We start from the raw sequence: 24,740 nt of genomic DNA, 5'->3' as shown, positions 1-24,740 counted from the left end.
GCCACAGGATGACAGGGGAACTGGGAGCTGATCCGCAGCCACCACCGCTTCCGCTGGGAGCTGGGGGAGAAACACCTCTGCGTGCAATCATCAGCAACTCAGCCAACATAAAACATGCCAGGAAGGGAGAAAAGTGGAGTCACAACTTGAGATGCAATGAACTCCCACCCAAGACTGGTGCTGGCACAGGGGTGGCTGTGTCTTTCTGGGAGCACTGAGCTCTAACATCCTGGGGGAAAACAACATGCTGGGAGCCCTCAAGAATGTGTCTGTAACAGAGTTTTGCAGCATCTCTGCATCCCCACTAATAAACCCTTCACCCCAAAGCACCTGCAGCCCCAAGGCACATGCATGAGGCAGGATCAAGGGCTCCACGCCAGGTGGGCCCCAGCAGCAGCCACAAAACCCATGTGAAGCCACAGCATGCAAAGCCTCTGAAAGCAGAGTTCTTGTCATCCTCATGGAAATGTTTCAAGAGGAACATGGCAACTCCTTTTCTTAATGACTATATATAGGGAAAGCTCTGCTAGGTGACAAGCAGTGAGAGGCTGGAGCAGAGGCAGTCTCTTGCCTACAAGGATTCAGATAATTGAGCAAAGAATAGCCAGTGATGAGTCTATTTTGGACTCATCATGCTGCTGCTGGAGCATTCACCGAGGAGGCAAAGCCATTTGTTACCTCCTCTCCGAGAAGTGCAAATTCAATAGAGTTCCCTGCAGCTGCACTGACCCCAGAGCCCACAGAGCCCACAGCTGCCAGCAGCACCTCAAGCACTGCCAGGCTCACACTGACCTGATGGCAAAGGGCTGCTTCCTCTCCTTGGTCCCCTCCCCACAGACCCCAGCACCACCTGGTGCTGCCCAGGGGACAGTGGTCTCAGCATGGTGCTGATCATCCCTGGCAGGGCTAGGATGCAGGAGCTCACATAGCCAGGTACCAGTCAAGGTGATTGCTGCGGCCTGCAAGCAGGCTCGGAGGAAAAAACCTGTCTTATTCCATTCTGGGACCCTTCCCAGAGCATTTCAATTCCTCTCACCCCAAACCATCCTGCCAGCAGCTGGATTTGGACTCATCACCCCACCCAGGAGCTGCCAGGACAGCACTCACCTGTTCGTGGTACTCGATCCCCATGCTGAGCGTGTTAATGAGAATGGCCACCATGATCCCACGGCCGAAATATTTGCTGTCCACGATCTTCTGGAAGGTCTCACACACCACACGCCAGAAGGCCAGCGCCAGGTGGGCTCTCCTGGCCCCGGTTCTGCCCCTTTGTGGGTCCCGCTGGTCCCTGTAGTGGGCATCCTGTGTGAACTCGTACACTCCCTCACTGTCTGAGTTGGCCGTCTCATTGTCCGACAGCTCGGCCTCGCCTGCCAGCACCGTGAGGCAGTAAGGACAGCTCTCAGGAGTGCAGGAGCCACCATCCAGCTTGGTGCAAGGGCTGGAGATCTTGCAAGAGCTTTGGCAGGGACCTGAAATGCCAGCAGAGCAGGGAAAGGGCAGCTCGTCAGCTGGGACAGGGGGCTGCAGAAAGCAACCCTCACTCCCTGTTAGCACCAAGCCCCTGACATGATGGGCGTTTCCTAACGGGAAAGGGGCTTCTGCTGGGTTAAAACACTGGCTCCCCAAGTGTCTTCTCTCTGTTCATGAAGCTGTCTTTGCTGCCCCCAGACAGATGCCACCCCAGCCATGGACTCTGAGCACATCTCATGACATCTCCATCCATTACAGGAAAGAGGAAGCAATTGGTTCCCTCAGTCCTGCCGTGTTCCTGGCTGTAATTATCAGGAGGACTGTTAGTCTTCTTTCCTGTTCCCTCTGCCAATGCTCCAAAACCACTAGCTTCCCTCTCCACATGATGGCCTCAGTGGCAGCTGCCAGGTGTCTCCTGGGTGAAATACCAGCAGGATGTTCCCCAAAATTCCCACTACCTGGCTGAGAGGAGAGAAGCAACACGTGTGCCTGACTCCTGCATGGCAGCATCCAGGAGTGAGAATGCAAACCCTGTGCTAAACCAACTCAGAGCCCAGTTCTGTGTGTTTAGTGTCTGGACAGTGCTGGGCTGGGGCAGGATTTGGTCTCTTCCCTGCACAGCTCCTGGCTGGAGAGGTCAATGACATTGCAGTGGAGTGGAAAAGGCACTGACTGCTTGGGAAAGCCTGGCAAGAAACACTTCTTGGAGGCTGAGAGTATTTGAACTAGAATGGCCTGAACTTCCAAATTTTAGGATGTAGAGGGGAAAAGAGCATCTTGCAGTGAAGATAGGAAACTCCTGATCCAAGAAAGATACATTCAGCATCTGACTCTTACAGGCTTCCTGGGCAAATCACAGATTTTTAATACTTGGCACCTGTGATTGCCCTTGAGCACTCACACAAAGCAGACACTCAATGTCCCTGAGCCTTGTGCCCCCAAGGATCAGAGCTTTGCAGTGCCCAGGGGTGTGATAGGACTCAGATCTGGAAGACACCCATCTGCAAGCTTTAGCTGGTTTTGGGAGTACAGGATTTGGTAAGCATTGCCTGTAAATGGTTTGGGAGTGGAGGGAAATAATGGAATTTTGTCCTCACCTTTAATTTAAACCCACCCTCTGCAAAGTTTCACGCCATTCCCTCTTTCCTGTCACTACACGATCTTGTCAAAGTCTCTCTGCAGCTCTCCTGTACTTGTCTAATCTACAAGATTGGAGTTGCAAAAGAAAATTGATTCACTGAAAACCCTCAAATCCCTTGGATTACTGCAGGTATGAAGTCTGGGAGGATGAAATCTCTCTCCTAAATTTTTTCTGTAAGAGGCATTAGGTAGGTCGGAAGATTCCTGTTCATCTCACCTGGAAACCCATCGCCTTTCTCTGTAACGTGGACTGAAAAGAACCCTGCAAAAATTCAGAGAGAGAAAAAAATTAGGACAAAAAACTGTATTTCTGGAAAGCAGCCCCAGATGTAGATCCAGCCCCAGCTGACCTGCGCTCTGTGTCTCCAGCAGCTTGTGCATGGTGCTGTAGGGCCCGGGCGGGATGTTGAGGCTCGTCAAGGTGCTGCTCCCAGCACCCACTGCCGCCTCCCCCAGATTCTTCTCTTTCAGCATCTCATGGGAGGTGCTGGAGTGCACTGTGGGGTACACCTTGCTGCCCACCACGTTTTTGGGGATCCCTTCTGGGCTCGGCAAGCCAAGGCTCGGCTGTGTCAGGGATGACCGGCAGCGCACCGGCTCAAAGTGACAGTCGGCGTGGTAGATGCTGTGCACGGACTCGGTGTTGCTGGGAGAGGCACTGGGGGCCCCCAGGGAGTTGGGTGCCGAGGGAGGGAGCATCAGCCGGTTGGTCCCGTTGTGGAGCGAGCTGGTCTCCACATCACTGATCTCCGGGCTGGCACGGGGCGCTCGCAGGTTCCCATTGCCCAGGTGGTAGTGGTGGTGGTGGTGGTGGTGGTGGTGGATGAGGTGGTGCACCGAGGATCTCTTCCTGCTCTGGCGCTTCCTGCCATGCTGCTCGGCACCCGCCTTGCTCGTGGGGCTGCTGAGGAAGCCCATCCTCACGCCTGCCGCCCTGTAGGCCTTCACCAGCTGCTTGCTGCCTTTCCGGGCGATGTAAACCAGGTACTTGAGGAGCTCGTCGTAGCAGCTGCCCGGCTCTGAGAAACTGGCCAGGGTACTGGCGTTGGACAGGTAGCGCACGCGCTGCTCCTTCATCAGCTGGCTCTCCCGCTGCTTTGTCTCGGAGAACTGCGTCGCTATCACCACCAGGCACAGGTTGATCATGAAGAAGGAGCCCACCTAAGGGGACAGGGGACATCAGCCACCTCAGCGTGGCCGTGCCACCCCACAGATGCGCAGGGCATAAAGAGTAGGGGGCAAACCCCAGCTAACCCCACCCCCTGTGTCAGCGGGGACCACTGGCCGGGCTGACTCACCCCCCAAGCTTCCGCCCCAGAGACTCCCACACCAGCCCTCTGTGGAGGACGTCAGAGATCAAAGACGAGAGAAGACTATTTTGACAAAAATCTCTTGCTCTTTTAAGATGGTGTTTTTCTCTCTCCACAGACAGGAGTTGTAATTATCACAATTAGTGGCATTATGATGAATGCACTGAGCCTTCCTGATAGGAGCGTTTTTTCTGCCAGTGTGTGGGCAGCTTGTGAGCAGATCCCTTTCCCCTGCTAATGGGATTTGCGGGTGACTGTTACGCAAGGGCATCAGCAGCCTGTACCCACAGCTTGGAGATTTTCTTTCCAACCAGGGTTTCATGAGGTTCTGTCTTCTGCAGAGCCCAGCCTGGATCACAGGGAATTACTGACGTGCTAACACTGCTAACGTTACTCGCACGACATCTGGAAAAGTACTGCTTGCTCTTCCTCGTCGTCATCTTGGGGAGGCTGAGAGCAAGGGTTTGTTTCTCTCTTGGGGAAGGTAACAGGAGAAAACAGCATCATGGACTAAACAACCATCTACTTTCTCGTCAGGGTTTGAGTCCTGGTTTGATGAGGAGCAGAAATTCCCACAATGACCTAACTGACAATGTGCAGCTATTTTTCTGGACTTAGACCAATTGTGTTGCAAGACAAGGACTCATCTCACTTAGCTACATCTACGTGAGGCACCTAATTATCCTTTAGAGTCAAGAGAGAAATAGGCACATCAAGTCTGCAATGCATCTAATTTATTTTGGATGTCTACCTTCAGATGAGATGAATCACCCCCTTAAAGCACCTATTTTTCTCCCTTGACGATAAAGGGAGTCTAGACAACGAGCTCAGCCAGTCACTGGAGACAATTCTGCTTGCATAGATGAAGCCCATCATGGAGCCCACCCCATAGAAACTCTTTGTTGCCTCCTTTGTGGGTGGTCTCAGATGATGCTGTGAAGTGTGGGCGGGTAATCTCTCCCATCCTTTCTTAACGTGCTCTCTGAAGTTTGGGACTGTTTTCCTGAAACATCCCCACTGCACCAAGGACCCAGCCAGATGGGTTCTTCAATGTGGAGGAATTCTCGAGCAGCCTCTTCCCTTTCTGGCACTCAAAAACTGATCAGGTGAAATTTGCCTACTTTAAAACTTAAATTCAAGGTGGAAAGCAAGAGAGAGAAGCTTGGAGCACAGGGAGAGAAGTAGTAGAAGAAGCAGCAAAAACAGAAGTATATCTACCACTGCTTGACCACATCTTTCCTGCTTTCCTTCCTCATGTTTGCAGCAAAATGCAGCTGCAGCACAATTCCACAGGGAAGCTGTGCTCCTCCCAGCAGGCTGGTTGCTACTTCAGCTTTTATCTACACTGCATCCTCTGCCCTGTTCCTCTAGGTGATTCCACCCTGCTCTCTCCAGATTCCAGGAGGACCCACCCCGCTCCTCTAAGGCCACTCACAATGATCAGGAGGATGAAGTAGATGAAGTTGTAGAAGGAGTGTGCATCCATGACAAAGTACATGATGTCCACCCAGCCTTCCAGCGTGATGACCTGGTGGAGACAGGAAAGGAAAATAAACTCCTCAAGGCTCAGCTACAACAAAGTGCACAGGCAATGTTTCTTCTGGCTGGGTCATGTCTGACACCCCAAAGTAGGTCTTGGTGCAGTACAAGATGCTGAGGAGCCAACTTCTGCTTCTCCCAATGCCAACAGCCACATTACTATCTGCCCAGGCTGAATCCAGTCCCTTCCCAGCTGGACTCAAGGGCCTCTAGAATATTTTACAGAGAGAAGAGCAGTCTCTAGGCTCTGCCTGACACCGACATCACCACACTGCACACCCACAGGGTTTTGTCCATACATGTGAGGTGGAGACATTCTCAAAAGCGGCATCATATTGTATCCCTAACACTTTGAGCACCTGTGCACTACTATGTAAGTGCTCACTAGTGCAAAACAGCCCCCAGGAGTGCAATTACACAGCCCCTGGGAGCCAGGGGCAGGACCTGCTGTTTGCCCACCTTGTGACAGTCGGCAGACAGGGCTCACCTGAAATATCGCAATCCAGGCATAGCCAATGTTATCGAAGTTGATGGCTCCCTTGAAGGGGTTGTGCTCCCCAGCAGAGCAGTTGGTGTAGTACTGGTTCCAGTTCACACAAGACGTGTTGGTGGTGTCATTGTAGGAGTAATAATCCAGGGTGCACTCCAGACCCTCCTCCCTCCGCGTCGGGATGCTCCGACAGTAGCGCATCCCGTTCTCCCGGGGCTGCGAGCAGATGAAGGGATTTTCATCCTCATTCTCTGTCTGGTAGTACCTCTCCAAATCCACTGTGTAGGGGCTGAAAGAGTCCAGACAGGGCTGGGGTTTGCACACTGATTGCAGGCAATCTGGCAAGGAGACAGCTGTGAAAGCACAGTCTGGTATCTGCTTCTCTGGATCCTAAAGCTTTTTTTTTAAAGTAGGAATCCCTTTGGACTTACTGCAGCCCCAGAGGGTGAGCTGATGTCCTTAACTGGGTTTTGAGAAACTCAGGCAGTGCACTTGGCCCCTTGGCAATCCATCTGATGGCATTATTAAAAGTTACTCCCTCTGGAAGCACTCTGGCTTTGACTTTAGGAGACTAGGAGAAGGAGTCAGTGTGACAGGGCTTCTTTGAAATGTCTTTGCTGAAGTCAGATGGAAACCAGCTTAAGCTCCTGTATGTCCTGTCCTTCTGGAGATGCTGAGAATTGTTTAGGGAGACTCTAAGTACAAGGACCTCCCAAGATTCCTAAAAATCAGAGACAGGGCCTTCATCTGCATTTCACCGTGTCAGTTCAGCCCACAGATAAGCTCTAAATTCCCTCTGAGGGTGGCCTTGCCACAGGAAACCAGGCAAAAATACTCTTCAAGGAGATGAAACATCCCATGGCCAGTCAGAAACTGTCTCCTTGCTCTGTACACACTATCTCCTTAATGCTGCCAGGACTCCCACTAAAGCTTGCAAAGATATTTTTAAGCCTAGTTCAGCCCGGTTAATTCCTGCAGAATTGCCTGTAATACCCTTCAAAGCCTATCTAAACCCCTGGAATTCTGGCTCAATTAAACAGCACCCAAACCTGTGGCTCTATTGGATTTACTTGGTAGTGAAGCTATCCCCCTGCTCTGCTGACATTTACTTAACAGGGACATGTCCTGGTAACGACACTTCCAGTCACCCTTTGAGGGCATGACCTGCAAGAGGGGTGGGAGTTGATCAGGAGGTGGGTGGGAGAGGTTGGAAGGTGCCTCCTGCCAGCCTGGCCACAGCAGCAGCAGCAACACGGCGCTGCTGTGTGCAGGAAAGAGGCTTTGGGCTTGTAGGATTCCTCCATCCAGGTGTGAATCCAGCCAGATCCACCCTGGGGAGTCAGCAATCCACTTAAAGGTGATGGGTGGGGCAGAAATTGGGAGAGCCATCAAGGATCTGCAGTCACCTACCTTTCTCCAGGCATTTGAAGGGATGGAGGTGGTGAAAAAAGCAGGTAAGCAGAACAGGCATGGAAACCCTGAAAGAGGATGTCAGCTACCAGCTATTTCAACCTCTGCCCAAACGGTGCTGCATCAGACCAGAAAACTGATCACAACAGGTGTTTTGGCCTTAAAACTCAGGGATCTGTGAAAATTAACACTTTGGGATAGGGACTACTTCTTGCTCTGAGGTTGAAAAGTATCTAGCATCAAAAATGCACAGTATTTCCATTACCATTCCTCAGGTTTAGGTGGGACTACAAAAGTTGTGGCAATAAACATGGCCAGCCTCTGGAGGGGATTCAAACCTGGGCACCTCCATGCAGAAAAGGTCACACATTAATGATATGCTGAATTTAGAAAGCCTGAACTCCCATTCTCAGAGGGTTTTTTTGGAGGCCTTTAGCAATCAGAGAGGTTCCCAAGAGCCAGCTGAGAGTTAAGGACAGCCTGCAAATGCAAATGGCAAATTGTCACAGATCACTCTGTTCCCGCTGTGTGTGCCCAAGCAGGAGTGATGGTGGCATTTAGGAGCAGGGAACATTTACAGAAGAGAAGGGCTTTATTAGAGAGGAGATCTTGGAGGGACAGCCTCCCTCAAGCTGGGGAGACACTGGTGCTGCCCACACAGACTCACATGCTGAAGTTCTCAGGGAGGAAGCAGCGGTTCCTGAGCAAACCTGCCCACAGCTGGACTCCCACAATGCCAAAGATGAAGAAGACAAAGAAGCAGAGGAGGAGGACATTCCCCAGCATGGGCAGTGTGTCCAAAAGCAGCGTCACCAGGATGCGCATACCTGAGGCAAAGGGGAAAAGGTCACGTTGAATTTTCTTGTTCCAGCTATGTCCTCCTGACCTTTGCCTTTCCACTGACAATTTTCCACCTGTATTTCCTTATATTCTTTTCCTTCTTTTGTCACCCACATGTGGCTTGTGAACAGTCACAGATTCCCATCCCCTTTGGCTTTCCCTCCCCAAGCCCCTGGAACACTCCCCTTCATTCGTGCTGCACTCCTGGACCTACCTTCCCTGCTCCTCAGGTCCTCTTCTCCAAAGACTTCTAGCAATTATGTTTCCTTTCTTTCCTCAGATTAAATCCTTATGTTCTCCTTTGCTCAATCATATTTCTTTATCCACTCAGTATATTTCAAAATTCCCTTCCCTCCCTATTTCTGCTCATCTACCCTAAATGCCCTCTCTTCCTTAAAATACAGGACTCTCTCTGGCAGTTAATTCTCACAAGTTCAGGAACAGCCAGTTCTGTAACAAAGACAAATTGATGGTGACTTCAACTTGACATTTACACACAAAAAAATTGATTTCATCTGACATCTGTGTAATATTCTGCTCATCTCTCACTCTCCTTCTTTCCCCATGTTCTGCATTCTCTCACTTGCTTGTATTGACTTTTATCTAAAGAAAGCTTTACTGTTGCACCCTTTACTTTGATACTTCAGGAAGAGTTTTTTCTCTTATTCTGATGCTGTCACCTCCTTTCTCAGGGTTTCTCTTTTACTCCTTTACTGGGGAACAACCACCTTGCATCAACTCCTAATTAACTAAAATTACTTTCTGTGATTATTGCATTGATCATCATACGAAGCTCATTTTTCATCTTTCCCACCTTGCATTTCTATCCCACTGTAACTACATTGCAGAGAAGACAAGATAAATTACCCAGGATTTCAAAACACATTAAGTAAATTACATCTCCAGTTGACAGTGGTGGATAAATTCAGCTGTCCACCAGTTCAGCAGTGGGGATAAAAAAAAAAAAAACCACAAACATTGCAAACAGGATTCTGAAGCTTCTGTAATGATTGAAATATCAGCAGAAAAGCTAGATTAAGTTCAAGAGTCAGGAGCAGGAAAATAAATAGATCCCAGGCACTTCCAGCATCAGCAGAGAGAACTGAAGCTGATTAGTTCTCATCTAGGCATCGGGCCAGTTCAGAGAGGGGAGTGCAGACTTGGATTTAATTTGGCTGAAGCAGTACTGGATTTGATGACCAGGATTGTAAGACCAGGAAAAGGATGCTTCTAGTACACTTGTACTTAACATCCCTGATCCACAGTGCACCTGAGAGGGACAGTGCTCAATGTCTCTCTTGGAGCACTGGAATTTGCCCAGCATGGGGCAGTGGGAGGGTTTGTGATGGCCAGTGCCATGTGGGGCTGGGCTGCCATGCAGCAGCAGACAATGCCATCCTCTGCTGCTTAAAGCAGGGCTGAGACCCTCGTCCATGACCTGAAACACCAGGACTCAAGAGGCACTGCCCATCCCAGCCAGGTCTGCTCTGGAGATGCTGGGGTTTGGGCTGTATGGACCAGCTCTGGGGGCCTCAGCACCTCCCAGGGAGCTCTCTCCAGGCACAACGAGACTTCCTCACCCCAGTTTCTCCAGGGAAGGATGGAGCATCGCAGGGAGGGTGGGAAGAGCATGGCTCAGACCCCTCTGCCTGTACTGCCTGGCAAAGGCTCAGTCAATTCCCTATCACCTGCAGCCCTTTAGCATCTTCCTCACACCCTCTTCAGATGAGAAAGGAAGATGCCTGAAGACAGTCCTGGATAATTTACTGACTCATCTCTGATGCCACAGGTGTCATAAGGAACCCAGATAGCGGTGGTTGTCAGGCTTGGACAAATGTTTGAGCTGTGCTGTAAGATCAAAGCCTCTGGGTTTGCCTTTCCATCTTTGGGGCATGGATCCAGACACCTGGCCCCAGGAGGGAGGAATAAGGATCTGACTTACTGGGGACCCTGTTAATGGCCCTGAGTGGCCGCAGGACTCGGACGGTGCGGACGGCTGAGAAGCTGACATTCTGCAGGTCCAGGGAATACTCCAGCATCCTGAGAAAGACACAAAAACACGGAGGAGTGTAGGGATCCAGTGGAGAAATGTTAGATTACCAAACATCAAATGCCAACCACTCACAGAGGGACTTGTTACTGCATCTCTCCCATCAGGAAAGTTTGCCAGAAGAATTAATTAAGATTTGTTTGCATGTCAGGATAAAGTCAATGAGGGGGAATGTGATACACCAGCTCACACAGCCAAGATCTCTCTCTCTCTCTCTTCTGCTTTGGTTACTGGTTTGCACAGGGCCAGGCAGAAGCTTCTGAAAGTCCCTGCACACTTTAGAGAGGAAATTCCCAGGCATAGCCCTGTTTTTATCAATTTTGCAGATACTGTAATGAATCTGAGTTTGTTGTACTGAGCACCACCACAGTCCTGAAAGGAAGAACTGGTGCAGACCCCTCTGTGGGCCATAGGAGATGAGCAGCACAGGCCTCTGAGCTCTGCTTCCTCTGTCCAGCAGAGACCCTTGGCAGGTGGGACCAAAACTGATGACACTTGCAGATAGAAAATGGGGCCAACATGGACCTAGAAACCCCCCAGTGCTCCCACTGTCTGACAGGGCTATTTCCCAGCTCAGGACACAGAGGAACAACATTCACAGGACTTAGGATGCACCTGGATGGCTGCAAGTCCCTGGGGTGCCCCAGCACCTCTCACTCTTCTCAAGCAACACAGAGTCATCAGTCACAACACCTCCAGGACTTTGCTCCCTGGCTGTGGGAAGGTCCAAGAGCTCTGCCCAGAATATTCTTGAAGAGGCAGACAGGCAAAGGTAAGGAAGACAACCCTGAGGCTCCCTGGACAGTCAGGCTCCCACTGCCACAGACAACCACCACATACTAATCTCTTCTGAAAAATTCCATCTCCAAACAAGCTGGGTGGTTCCCTCCCTCCAACTCTGATGGCTACAAGCCTAACTTCCAACCTGAATTTATTCAGGACAAGCTCATATCCGTCTGTTCTTACGGCAGCACTGTCTTGAAAGCAGCTTCTCTAGCTGTTATTTGTCCCTGATGTTTACCTACCCATGTGTTTACAGAGGACAAAGCACATCTTCTCTCAGCCTTGATTTTGCAAAGTCAAACAAATCAGGTTCTTCCAGCCCCATCTCACAGACAGGCTCCCTGCTTCTCAGTCACAACCTTCCTCCATGCTTGCCTTGGTCTGAATTAATCTCACCTGATCAGGCATCAAGTTTCTGGAGGAGGTTTTGGTCACTCCTGGCTCCAAGGCATCAGTGCTGCCCCTTTCCTCCCTGCTGGAAATCCCATAGGATCCATCCATCAGAGCAGTGTTGGGTTTACCATGACAGCAGCACACTGCAGGCTTCTGTTCTTGCTGTGACCAGCCAAACCCACTCTCCTCCCTCCTGGTCTCCAGCAGGTAAGGGGTGCCCCAGGGTGGAGAAGGCTTCTTCTTGCCTTCTCCAAATAAACAAATGCCAGCCCCAAATAAACAACTCCACAATCAATGCAGTGAGGCTTGACCTGATAGGCTCTAATGAGGATGATGACGATGATCAAACCATATCTAAGACCAAAATAACCTCAACATATTCCTCTCTGCTTAGCTGACCCCCACAGCAATGGGACAGTTCCAGGAGATGGAGGTTGGGCAGGCAGATATAGATGCCACAGATTTGTTCTCAGCTGCTGACCAGAAAGGAGGGCAGTGTGTTCAGAAAATCCCACCTGACCTGGGGGTAGAAAACTTCCTCAGTGCACACAATGTGTGCATTGCCCCTGCACTGGGCAAGCTTTGGCTAAGGTGAGGAGAAGGGCAGCGCTTTCCCTGGCTTTCATTGCCTCGGGTTTCACTCGCTGTTCAAAAAGATTTCTGTGTGGCTGGCAATATCCAGGTAAAAAGCCCATATCAAACATACGGTTTTTCTTTCATCCATTATTAAAACAGAGGCTGCCAGCAAAATTCAGAGCAGCACGTGGTTACATGCACCAAGACAAATCATTTTCTGATTAATGACAGCTCCAGACACACTTCTAGAGACGTGAGTGCTTGTAAGCTGCAAAGGATGTGCTGTAAAATGCATTTTGATTTAACTTATTAAAGAACAATTATAATGCCAAATTTAAAGGAACAAGCTGAACAACAAACCAGAGGCTTGAGAAAAGACTTGAACACCAAGACCAAGAGCAAGAAGGTGGTCTCCTGCCTGTGTTGCTGGACACTGCTACCAGAACTGCAGCACCACAGAGTACAGGGTCCACACCTTGCTGGCAACCAACAGCTCAAGTGCCTTGAGAGAACCCAGTATTAGAGAAAAAAATGTCAGTAAAGAACAGTCACTAAAGAGCAAGCCCAGTGAGAACACCACCAGTCCCCAGCTCTAAGGTCACTTCCCAAGGCAAGGGGAAGCAGGGGAGGATTCAATCCACATCCCTGGCATAGGGGAGATACTCAGGGAGAGCAAATGTCAGGTTGTCACCAGCTGGTGAGGTGACAGGTACATTTACCAGCATATATAGCATTTATGCATCGGGAATCTGCAGTGTAAAAGGCTCCTGATGAAGCTTCAATTCAAATGTCATCTCTGCTCAGAGGGGAAGGCACGATGCCTGTCAGCGCCGCTGCCACCACCCTGGTGCCCAGCCAAGTTAAAGGCTCAGAGAGAAACTCAGCATTAAATAGGATGGATTCACAGCTCGTCAGGGTGATCAGCAGCCCCCGATCACTGGAGTTATTCAGAAGGAAAGCGGAAATATTTAGGACTTTCTAAGAATAAAAGTGGAGCATCTGCAAAGCCAGACGTACAACGCGCTGCTGGTGGGAGGCAGAGAAGGAGCTGATGCAAACCTTTGGCAAATGCTTCTCCAAGCAGGAAAACTCCCAGAGCTCAGCTGACAGGCAGCAGGGATGGCTCAGGATAGACCAGGCAGGTGAAACTCCTTCCTATTCCACCTGGAGACTGTGAGAGTTGGAGCACGCTGGGGTTTCTGTCATGTAAAACCCAAGGCACTGGGAAGGACAGCCTGAGTGAAATGCCAGGCAGCCACCCTGAGGCAAAGAGGCTTTCAGAAGTGATGCTCAGGACATCACAGGAAGGGTTCAAGGGGCTCTGCTTACCCAGAGAGCCTCTAACAGGGCACAGAAATTCCAGCAAAGTCCTTCCCACACCTAGGCAGCAGTGCTTCTCTGAAGCAGCCTGTTCCCAGCCCTGACTGCTCCCACTGCCAGGATCACTCCTGCTCAGCAAGGAGATGTGAAAACCCAGCAGAGTCACACAGACAGTTTCTGCTGAGGGCATTTTTCCAAGGAAAGCTTGAACTCTCCCCTTTCACAGCTGTGTGCTGGGACTGCTGCACAACCAGGGGATGTGACCAAGATCACATGAGGAACTGGTGGCAAAGTGGCTGCAGGCAAGGCAACCCTGAGAGCTGCCCACCCCTGCACGCTCAGAGCCCTGCACTGCTGGGGAGAGATAGGCTGACATTCATTCAGCATTAAAAAGCTTCCAAAACTGGGCATACAGACACCCTTTATCTACAAAGCACAGCCATCAGTGGGTGATGCTAAGCCATCAGTGCTGGAAAAGACAAGGGGAAATCATTTAGGTGGCGTTGTATCTTCAGAAAGCTGGAATGAAATTTCCCCTGGCTCTCACCAGCTTGGCTGTGCTCTGCTTTCACTCAGCGGTTGCATTTGGAGCCTTGCAAGTCTCACCGCATTCGTGGGTGTTGCTTAATTTTAAAAATACTCATTTCAATCAAGCTGAATAGAAGAAAAAGAATAGCACACAGAGAGCATGAACCCTGCAGCCTGCTGGATCTGGCTGCACCATGTGTCCCAGCCAGGACACTTGACTAATGAGGCTTTTGAAGCAGCGGCAAGTTCAGCTAAGAACTGAAAGAAACTAAAGATTTACCTTTTTTTAAGTCCTAAAACTTAAAACCCCAGGCTTTTCACAGGTGGATTTGAGTCAGCTCAGCTGTGAGGGAGACTGCTGAGGGTTTTCTTTTACCCAGCAGGTTTCTGTGAGTCAGGATGCAGCTTGTTCAGGATGCTCTGCTCTGAAGGCTGTGGGAAGGCAGCACAGAGCATCCACAGCCATGGATTTCATCTGTGCCCAGGCCCTGGCTACCCTTTATGCACCCAAAAGGAACTTAAAGCATTAAATTGCACAGCTAATATCGAATTCCTGGAGGTTCATGACGATGAGTATTGGCTTGATGTTGTTCTGGCGCTCCTGCTCAGAACACAAAGCACCTAATTTGGGATTAGTCAGGACACAGCGGGGCCCCAGAGGAGGCTCCCAGTTTCCAGGACACTCATATCCATCCTGGAAAGCCCTGGAGAAGGCCAGGCTCCTGGGAGAGGGTTTGGTGCAGCTTTCCCTGCAGCCCAGAGGGGCTGTGGCTGTGGCAGTGGCTGCACATTGGGTAATTGCATGTGCAAATCAGCCTCTTACATGGGCAATTACACCCCAGTGCTTGCTTGGGGTGCCCAGGCACCACAGAGGGCACTGCTGCCATGTCCTCACGTGCTGCTCCTCAGCTCAGACAGCTCAGCTGAGGTACAGGAGGTGAAAAAGCAACATTCATCCTGCCTCCCTGTTTTTAAGGGATGAAAAGACTAATATATTGGGGGAAGAACAGCCTTTGCAGCGGGAGGCTGTAGCAGGGGCTCCTGTAGGCAGCTCCACACCAGCTCTTCCTTCCCTATGTCTGAACCAGGGAGCTGAAACAGCCCCTTGATCAGCCTTGTACAGCTCAAACGCCCTTCAGAGGAGCCCTGCCTGCCCGTGGAGAGATCTGGAACTGTGGGGTGAAGACCACATGCTGGAAGCTTCACCCAGAGCACCCAGCAGAAATCCTGCTCTGGCTGCTGCAGCCATGGGATCACAGCTCCCTGCAGAGACCTGTCTGGCACCACAGCCCTCCTTCCAATTTCTGAGCTAAAGAGTTTTCAAACCCCATCCAGATTTAGATGGAGCAGGGATGGGATGGGGGCTGTGGCATCCCTTTCTCTCCTGTCACTTATGAACACAACAGGGCTTCCTGCAGCCTGTTTTATCCCTAAAATTCAATGCTCAAAACCAGGAGGGAGAAAGACATCCTTAAGGTTATTTATGAAGGCTTCAGTGGAGCTCACTGTTTAATACAGCCTTCAACAGAGAGAGAAAAAAATCATAACAAACATCAGAAATGTTCAGGAAGCAAAGAGAGAAAGAAGTGGTGTCTGTTCCTGAATTAAGTAGCCTGCCAACCACCTCCAGCCCCAGCTCCTCTTCAGTCATAAGCAAAATATTCCAGAAGTGTTTAACTTTCCTACAAAGCCTTTGAAGAGGCTTGTTACCATTACAATGAGCAAAACACAAACAGGGCTCCTCAGTCTTGGCCAAACAACTGCCTGAGCCTGGAGTAACCACAGACCCACACAGCTCAAACAGGGGATGAGGCACAGCTCTGCTTGGTGGGGAGCAGAACATGAGCACAGGAAGGCAGAGAGGAACCCCATGAGCTCTTAAAGCTCCAAATTATCCCCTGGTGTAAAGCTCTCTCACAGGAAAAGAATAAACCATTAGGGATTTTTGTTGTTTGGGGTTAGAATCATGGAATAGAATCATAAAATCTCCTGGGCTGGAAGGGAACCACAAAGATCAAAGCCAAGCTCCTGGCCCTGCACAGGATAACTCCAAAATCACACCATGGGATTATTTGATGAGGATGACTTAAAGCCCATTTCAGTCTAGGTGGATGCAGAGGTTCATGGAAGTCCTTATCTGAACAAAACCAGAAGAAGCTGTGCTCCTGCAAGCTGCTGGGGCTGCAGCAAAGTGTGGGGCTAGAGCTGTCTGCAGCTGAGCAGAAGGGAGATCTCAGTCTGTGGCTTCCCTCTTCCCACAGACTGAGCAGAGAAGGTGTTCCCATGCCCTGCCAGGAAGATGGTGCCTGCTGGGTCCTGCAGGGGCCAGGGAGACACCCAGTCAGGGCACAGCTCCATCCCACAGCTCTGCCTTACCAGCCCAAGCCTCAGTTAGCGTTAAACCAAAACCACTTCTGCATATTTTGGGATGCAAACAAGCATCCATCCTCAGCACATCTGTGTCTTATGCTGGGAGATGTCAAAATAATATTGAATCATCTTTAGAGGGCAAGAGCTGCTTGCAATGCCTGTTCACCTTCAAAGTGTTCTCTCGCAAGCAAACTCCCCAAATCCCCTCCTCTAAAAATAATGCAACATAATTATGCCATTCATCACTTTTTTTTCCCTCCCCATTTTCCCCACACAACTCTGTAACCTACAGCCAAAGCCATGTTTCCCTAAGCAGAGTTTTGATAATACAGCACTATTCTCATCTCCAGCAAGTTTTACTGTAATTACAGAAATGTGCTGCAGACATTACACACTCTACAATTAGCACAAATTGCATTGCATTGTCACAAAGAAGTCATTTACTCTCCATGAGTTCATGAGATTGGTCTGGACAGTTTAACAGGGATGAGAAGCACTTATTGGCTTCCCACACAAGTGGCCAGCAGGAGCAAGGACAAGAGGCTCTCCCAGACCTCCAAGAGACAGATCTGCGACAAAAATGCACAAAAAGGTTTCTCCACAATCATAACCTCTGTCAGGTCTAGAAAGTTCTCAGAGAATGGGGAAGATGACAATTGGGGATTCTTTTTGGGGGTGGGGGGCAGTGTGGGTTGAAGCCTATTCTAAACTGGTAGTGGCTGGGAAGGATTTCTCTGGATTTCTCTGGATGCTGTGCCCATGGGAGTGTCCAGCCCCAGTATGACAGGCTTTCCCCACCTGATGCCCCACAGATACAGTTTGCTGCTTCCCCTCTCCCCTGACATCACTTTCTGCAGCCCATCAGAAGGGAAGGGGCAGGGAAAGCAGGAGAGCCAGCCACTCCTGCTGGGTGCTGAGGAGCTCACACTCTGCTGCTGCTGCTTCCCTCCTCCCACGTCTTGCACACCAAGGGCAGAGAAAAATGTGAAGGCAGAAACAGAGTTGCTTCATTGTGGTCAGCAGGACTACATGGAAACCTTAATCCCCTGCCCTGGCATTTCACTGGGGAAGCTGTGAGGCCTCCATAAAAACATGACTCCCTTTACCTGGTATCACAGAGCTGGGTTTTGAGGACTGCCCTTGGCACACACTCTCCAGGGCCCCAGTTTGGCTCTGGCCTCTGTCCTGACACCTGCTCTGATGCAGGATTCCTCCATGCAGAGCTCATCCCTTGCTCTGCTGTGAGCACCATGGGCCAGGTGCCCATTGGGGAAGTTTGCCCCATTTGGGAACCAAAGAGCTGCACTAAGGGCTACCTGAGGAATTTCCCTCTGTCTGGTTGGGATTTGACCCTGCAGCACTTTTATCCCTTATCCCTTACAGTGTTTTTTACCTTTATCTTAGGTCTACTAAGGGCTTGAGCTCTTTATTTTTTTTCTCTGCTACAGCAGTGGCCCATTCCTGCAGCCCCTTTGGCTTTCCCTGGCACTCAGCAGGCTCCCCAGGATCACAGCAACACTCTGGGTCGGATGCAGCACCCCAGGATAGATGGGCTAGGACTGGAGGAGAGCACAAGGGCACATAAGGGGGCAGAGAAAGCCAGTGCTGGAGGAGGAGAGGCTATGCTTTGTGTTTAAATCCAGTTTGATCCTTTGCTGGCTGAATTGGTTTTGACAGGGCCCAGATGGGAGCAGTTCATTCACATGAAGGAAAGAGCCATCACTTCCTGAAAGGCAAAGCTGACCTGGCAGGAGGCACGAGAGGGTCAGGCTGCCACGCTGTAAAAAAACGGCAGCAAAAAATGCCTCTGCATGTTGGGGAAGGGGGAGCAGCTGCTTCAGGGGGGGATCTGTGCCATGGTGTGGCTCTGCCCAGGAAGGAGATAACTCTCACATACCCAAACACCTGGCCAGGTGCAGAGGATATGAAGAGATTTCTTTGCTTAAGCAAAAAGAAGTGTGATATTTTGGCATAGGAATAAGGATGGAACCTGCTGGTGTCCCTCTACAGTGAGGTCTCATCATGGTGGGGTCCCCACAGGAGGACATCAGGGATAATTCTGGCTCCAAAGGCTTTGCAAGATCAACAGGCAAAGGCAGGACCAGGCTGGGAGGACAAGGTGGCAGCACCCTGGCACAGTGGAGTTGGGAACAGCCTAGCATCCATGACCATGCTTCCCCAGATGGGATGTCTGGCCTTGCTTGGGTTGGGCTCTTCATCACAGTTAATTCCAGTATAAGACATAATAAATGAGAAGAAATCAAGGTGGCTTAGCAAGCTCCAGCCCTTGGATGTGCTGCTGGTATCTACAACCCTACCAGACCTGATTGGACCTGCGGTTCCCTCTTGTCCAGCATCCCATCACTGCTGTCCCTAACATTGCTCAGACATTTCAGGAGGAAACCCTGAGCCTTCTCCTGACCTGAGGAGTCAGAGGCTGGTGGGGCTGGAAAGTAGGAGGTTGTGGCTTCCTGCAGAAGACAGGGTTTTGGGGACAATTACAGCTCCTGGGTCTGAAGCTCACTGCATTTTTTCACCTCTGCAACAATGAATTTTTCAAGCCACAGATGCACTGGGAGACTTGGCATCTCCATTTTACTTCTCCCAGCTGACTAGCAGAAGCGTTGGGCCATGTCCCTGTGAGTCCAGCAATGGGAAAACTCATTAAGGTGTTGCCCTTCTTGGGCCACACCAAACCCACGCCAGACAAACAAGCTGGGAGGGGCCTCTGCTTCTTTCCAATAAAATCTAGAAAATTTGATCCCTAGCTCTATCAAAAGAGGCAAAACCCCACTGTTTTCCCAAAAGTCTTGAGGCTCCTGGGGCGGGGGAGGCAAGGGCCAGCAAGAGATTCATATGTCAGAGAAACTCAGCTTGCTGGCCAGTGGCCAAGGACTTTTCATGTGGATTCCCAGCCTCAGCCAGGAGACTCTCAGATGCTGGAAGAGCCTTTAATTCAAACCAGGTGCCTCTGAAAGGAAAACACTCAGAAAGGCAAACTTGATCTCTTTCTCTCAAGAAAAAAAAAAACAAAAGGTATAAAAATGAGGGCAATCGAGCACATTTCAGTGAATGATCCCTCCTGGCACAGCCTCTGTGCTCCCAGCTGCCCACTCCAACCATGGAAACCAAAACCTCTCGTGGGCTAGAGGGAGAAAAGCCAAGCTCAGCGCCCAGCAAAGGAGCCTCAGGGCATGGGCTGGTCAAAATCCACCACAAACAACTTTTGTCACCCTGCCCTGCTCTGTCCCTGAGCTGAGCATCAGCTCTCCCTCAAGCTACTGAGAGCACCAGAGGGGCTCTCTGCAGCTCGGGAGTGATCCCTGCTGGGAAGCTGGGATGGATGAACACCAATGGCACCAACACCAGCCAGCCCCCAGCCTTCCCTGCTGCAAACCAGCTGCTCCCCCAAATCCAGTGCTTGCCAAGCAGAGCCATAAATAACAACTGAGAAACCCAGGAGGAAGGGGACCTGCCTCCCCAGACCTACCCTGCAATGACGATGAAGAAGTCCAGGCGGTTCCATGTGTCTCCCAGGTAGCATTTCTTCCCAAAAATCCCCAGCGCAATCATTTTGACGATCATTTCCACAGCAAAGAAGGCAAAGATGAAGTCATCAAAGCTCTGCAAAAGAAAGGGAGGGAGGAGGGATGCTCCTGCACACTTGCACCGAGGGAGGGAATTAGAAACCCGAGTCCAGCAAGGTCTCCTTTTGCACCTCTAAAAGCTAAACTCCCGGGAAGAAGCTGTGCTGAGAGCAGCCCTGTGTGTGTTCCCCAGCCCAGATGGTCCAACAGCACCCCCAGTGCCAGGATAACGGGACAAGGATATTTTGGGCTCTGCTTTCACTGACCACTAGATAGATGGTTGGCCTTCCCCAAGCACTGCAAGAAAGGCTTGGCAAGGCTGAGGCTGGCACAGCCTGGCAGGGGCTTTGCCTGACAGCACCGCGTGTTCTCACCCGAGCACCAAAACCAGCGTTTTCCCAGTGCTGACACCACAGGCAGGACCTGCCATCCTGTGACACAATGCCACCGTGGCTGCAGCCAGCTCAGTCCTTCCATCTCCACATCCACCTGAGGCTGCTGTGGGGCTTCCAGCAGCCCCCGTACCTGGAGTATCCTGCAGCGTGGCGAGTCGCAGGCGATGTCCTCGCAGGGGTGGAACATGCCCAGCGTCACACAGTTGAGCAGGATCACCAGCATGCTGACCCTCTCAAACCACCTGCACACACCCGTCAAGGAGCCAACACACCCACAAGTGCATCCATGAGAAGCCACAAGTGAATTGGAAAAGTTTTCCTGGTCTTTAAGGCCAGGAGCAGAGCAGCTCCCCTACACCAGGCACTCTCTGGGTTTACAGCTTTAGATGCCTGCATGTGTTCTCCCCATGCTGCCATCAGTGGCTACAGCTGACGTGAAAACCACTCTAAAATGGAAGTTTCATGGCAAGAGTGCTGAGTGCTGATGTGATGGATTAAAAGATTTAATTAAATGAGCGATATCAACTTTTAGAAAAAAAACCTAAAAAACCCCACACCATTAATTTCCTTTCCTGGCGTTTTACGGAAAAGCACTTTAACAACATTACAATTTCTATTAACCATGTCACAGCTTATCCCAGGGGTGTTTCCCTGAAGCCACTGCTTGAACTTTCATTCCCAATCCAAATTAAGACTGCCAAAACAATTAATGAACTGCCTAAAAGCCTTTAAGTGAAAGCCAGCAGAGCCCATTCCCTACCCTGCCTCCTGCCTCTCGGAGCAATTTTTAAAGAGCCGAGCTGCTGGGACAGATGTTGGATGCACTTTTGGGGCAGGATAAAGTGTGTTTCTGCAGCACATCCCCACAGGGATGCCTCAAACCTCGTACCCAATTCCTGCATCCTTCTGACAGCATTTCCAAGAGCACAGAGACGGGAAATGCAGGCACGGGTTCAGTGTGATGCTGGGGTTATCTTCCAGCATGAAAAACACCCTCTCAACTGCCAGAACCCACAGGCAGCAGGGCCATGCTCCTGCCTGAGTGCCAGCAGCAGCTTCTGTGCTCCAGGAAAATAAGCATGGCCCTTGTCAGACAAGAGTTTTCACTACAACACAGCAGCGGGTGGAGTTGGGAAGCCCGTGCTGCAGCGCTGTGTGCCTGGGGAAGGGGAAGGTGAAGATGAATCAGCAGGTGCCTCCCGGTGGGGCTGGGGCTGGCAGCTCCCTGCCACCCATTCTGAGTGAATCCCTGGAAAAACCACGGGGGGCTGAGTCACGGCTTGGTTGTCAGCAATCTGGATCTTTTGATCAGGAGAAATATTTACAGGATATTGGGACAGACATTCCAGCTGTCAGGTCGGGGCTATGGGCTGGGATATTTACCCTAAATATAGTCCTGTGAGGGCAGGTATGGAGGGCAGCCAGAAGAGGGGCACTACTGAAGGGAATCCCCAACCTGAGGGGCTGGGAAGATCCTCCAGCAGAACCAGCTGTGCCCAGGGCTCTGACAGCAGAGAACTGTAAAGCCCTTGGGAACATAAAGAATTAAAAAACACCCTGTATGATCCCAAAGGAGTGACAGAAGGAATGTCAGCTGCATGGGCTGTGCAAGACATGCAGCAGGGAAGTGAGGAGGTCCCAGGACAGCCAGGTTGGTTGGGTCAAAACCTGCAGAGACAGATGGACACATCTCCAGACAGTCAAAGATCCATTCCAATTCTTCTGTGGCAGTGGACAAGAGCCTTCACTGGATGTGGATCTCCTCCAAACACTCCATCCCAGCTGTGGGTGCTCTGGCCCCAGTGGGCAGCTGCTGATGCTGGCTGGGGACTGCAAACTCCTGGGCAAGCAGAGATGGACATCAGCTCTGGAATCACTCTGATCTCAGCTCCTCCCTGTCCAAGACCCAGCACAGCCCCAGTGCTCACCCAGGGCAGCTGAGCAGAGCCAAGCCCAGCACAGCCCCAAGGCCAGCACAGAGGGATGAGCAAGGGCTGAAATGGAAGAGCACAGGATGGCACCAAAGACACCCTCCCTGTCCTTCCCTGGCATGCCACAGTCTGCACAGCCTCAGATGCCCCTCAGTACTCATTAGAGTGCTGGCACTGATGCCAGTGACTAATTGCAAGTGGAAGAAAGCCAGGAGAGTGCAGACCCCCAAGATGCCACAGCCTGCCACACATAGGGCACCAGCTGTGGCCAGCAGGGAGATTTGGGGACCAGCAGGGAGATTTGGAGACCAGCACCACATCTGTACCCCCAGGAGGGTCCCTGTGGTGCAGCCAGCATCACCTGTCTGCCCAAAGACACTGCCCTGGGCCAGAACCTCCCGTCTTGGCACAGCCACAGCCTCCCCCACGCTGCCCACCCTGGCTATGGTGAAGGTGCCCCCATCCTGTCCTGGGCTGCCCTCCCCACATCCCCCTTTGTCCTGCAGGAACAAACATCTGCAGGCAGGAAAACAGCCTGGAGAGGGAGGGGGACCCAGGGAGCAGGTGGGGTGTTTATTTGCTGACGGCAGAGGTTTTTTACCCCAAATTTAACTGCAGACTACTTATCAGCACATTGCTCCCTGAAGCATACACATTTCAGTCCAATATAACACTTCACCCTGATTAAATATTCCCGGGACAGGCACCCCAGCAGTGCCGAGGGCAGTATGTTAATGTGCAGCCCAGAGATCAGAAGGTTGGGGGGGTTTTTTTCCTCTTTTTTATTTTCCCCGGCTGAGTGAAAATTCAAGCTCTTTCTTCTGCTAATGGGATTTTCAGAGGCACACAAAGTGCTGCTGGCTATGGCTTTGTACCGACCCTCCTTTGAGCCGAGAGGCTGACAAAGGGAAACTCTTCAATTAGCAAAAGTAGAAGGTGCTTTTTTGAATGCCTCTCACCGCTGAAGTGCAGGCAGGGAAGGGGCAAAGGAGCTCTGGGGAAGCACCAGGGACAGAGTTGATCCCTGGCCAGCAGCTGAGGTGAGGAGGAGAATACCTGAAAGGAGGAGCAGAGGTGGCATTGCCACCACCCCAGGGTTGAGCTGAGCCTACAGCCTTCACTGCATCAGATAAATATTTGCTGGCCCTCAGGGTCCTGCCTCCTCCTCACACCAAGCAGAGCTGATATTTAAAAGAAAAAGGATTTATAATGGGGTTCATGCCCATATAGAAGGTGATCACCCCATCCACCCCACCCCAGGGGGGTCAGAAAATCACCACTTTTAAGGGTCACCCACTCATCCCAGCGTATTCTTAAAAATCCACATTTTTATGATCAACGCGCTCAGGCAAGCAGCCAAAATCCTCAGAGATTCTTTTCAACTAAAAAAAAATCTGTTTCTGCCACACAGAAATTCGCAGTAACGCTTCCGTTGTAACCTGACTCTTAAAATTCATAAGATAGAGAGAACAAAAAAAAAAAAAAAAAAAAAGAAGGAAAATTTCCAGAAGTCACTTGCTTGTTACAAAAGGAGACTTTTCACAGAGCAAGAGCCCCCAGCCCCTTCCCAGCCAGTGCCACCTGCCTGTGCTCCACAGCACCTGACCTTTTGTAATTAAGAGTCCCTGATTCAATTAGCCAGAACTACACAGCCTAACATAATTAAAAGAGAAAGATATTGCATTATGCTTGCTATGATGTGGTTGCAGCAGTTTGGATCAAATTCAAGAGTGAGTGAATTAAACGGGGATCTGTTGCCCGAGGGCAGCAGTCAGCAGGTGATGCGCTCTGTCCTCCGAGCAGCCAGAGCACCTGCACTGCTCCTGCTGGGCTCTGGGCTGGGCAGGAGGTACCTGTGTGCCCCAGAGATGGGGGCTCCTTTCCCTGGGGGGACTGCCACTGACTGAGCCGAGTTTGGAGGGGAGAGTTTGGTGACACTCTGCAGGGACACATGCTCTTCTATGAGATTAATGTTTATTTCTTCTTTTGATGCGTTACTATCCCCAGGTAGCTCCCACCATTCCCCCTCTCCCCTGAGCTCTCCTCCAACTCTCCTCGCAAGCAGCAGCTCCCAGGACAGGTGCTGCTGTCCTGGCCCTGCTGGGAAGTGGGGTGGGACAGCCCTGTGTCCCCACCCTGTGATGGGAGCAGGGCTCCGTGGCCAAGGGGGCAACCCTGGAGCACTGGGGGCTGCACGTCTGTGCCAGGCAATGAAACTCCACCACAGCAATGCATAAACCCCCCCAGATCCACACAGCTGACACTGGGCTCTCTCTGCTGCCTGTTTTTTAGGGCAAGGAGTCGTTTTTTGGACCCAGGGATCGTATCCAGGACCGAGTCCCTCATCAGCCCACAGCCATCACTTCTGTGCCAGGAGAAGCCCTCACTCACTGGAAGAGTGGCTGGGATTTGACAAATGTGTGGAAAGCACTGGCAAGGCCTGGAATTTTTTGTGCAAATGTGATGTGAAAATTGGGTTGAAATGACAGCCTTCCCCTGCAGTGTCACCAAGTCCCACCAGCTTAGGAGTGACATCGGGATAAGCTGCAGACATTAATAAGAGTGGAGTTTTTAGCTTCATTCATATCATCAGTTCCAGAAATAG

The 24,740-nt window shown here is 50.9% G+C and overlaps 1 protein-coding gene across 50 annotated transcripts in view; it reads right to left on the bottom strand.

The window, feature by feature from the left end:
• Positions 1 to 24,740, bottom strand: part of CACNA1G (calcium voltage-gated channel subunit alpha1 G) — a 145,615-nt gene that overhangs the window by 80,052 nt on the left and 40,823 nt on the right. For all 50 annotated transcript variants that reach the window (XM_086857327.1, XM_086857334.1, XM_086857333.1 and 47 more), the window contains exons 2-10: positions 20,335 to 20,446; positions 19,713 to 19,846; positions 10,145 to 10,242; positions 8,030 to 8,189; positions 5,950 to 6,241; positions 5,359 to 5,451; positions 2,964 to 3,774; positions 2,831 to 2,875; positions 1,108 to 1,472 (exon numbers count right to left, since the gene is read on the bottom strand). In XM_086857327.1, coding sequence (XP_086713453.1) covers positions 1,108 to 1,472; positions 2,831 to 2,875; positions 2,964 to 3,774; positions 5,359 to 5,451; positions 5,950 to 6,241; positions 8,030 to 8,189; positions 10,145 to 10,242; positions 19,713 to 19,846; positions 20,335 to 20,446 — 2,110 coding nt within the window. The remainder of the gene's footprint in view (positions 1 to 1,107; positions 1,473 to 2,830; positions 2,876 to 2,963; positions 3,775 to 5,358; positions 5,452 to 5,949; positions 6,242 to 8,029; positions 8,190 to 10,144; positions 10,243 to 19,712; positions 19,847 to 20,334; positions 20,447 to 24,740) is intronic.

The sequence above is a fragment of the Cyanistes caeruleus genome, chromosome 19 (genome assembly GCF_971803275.1).
Source record: "Cyanistes caeruleus chromosome 19, bCyaCae1.hap1.1, whole genome shotgun sequence".
NCBI lineage: Eukaryota > Metazoa > Chordata > Aves > Passeriformes > Paridae > Cyanistes > Cyanistes caeruleus.
Note: the sequence above shows the minus strand (reverse complement) of the source record. Positions and strands in the feature narration are given on the sequence as shown.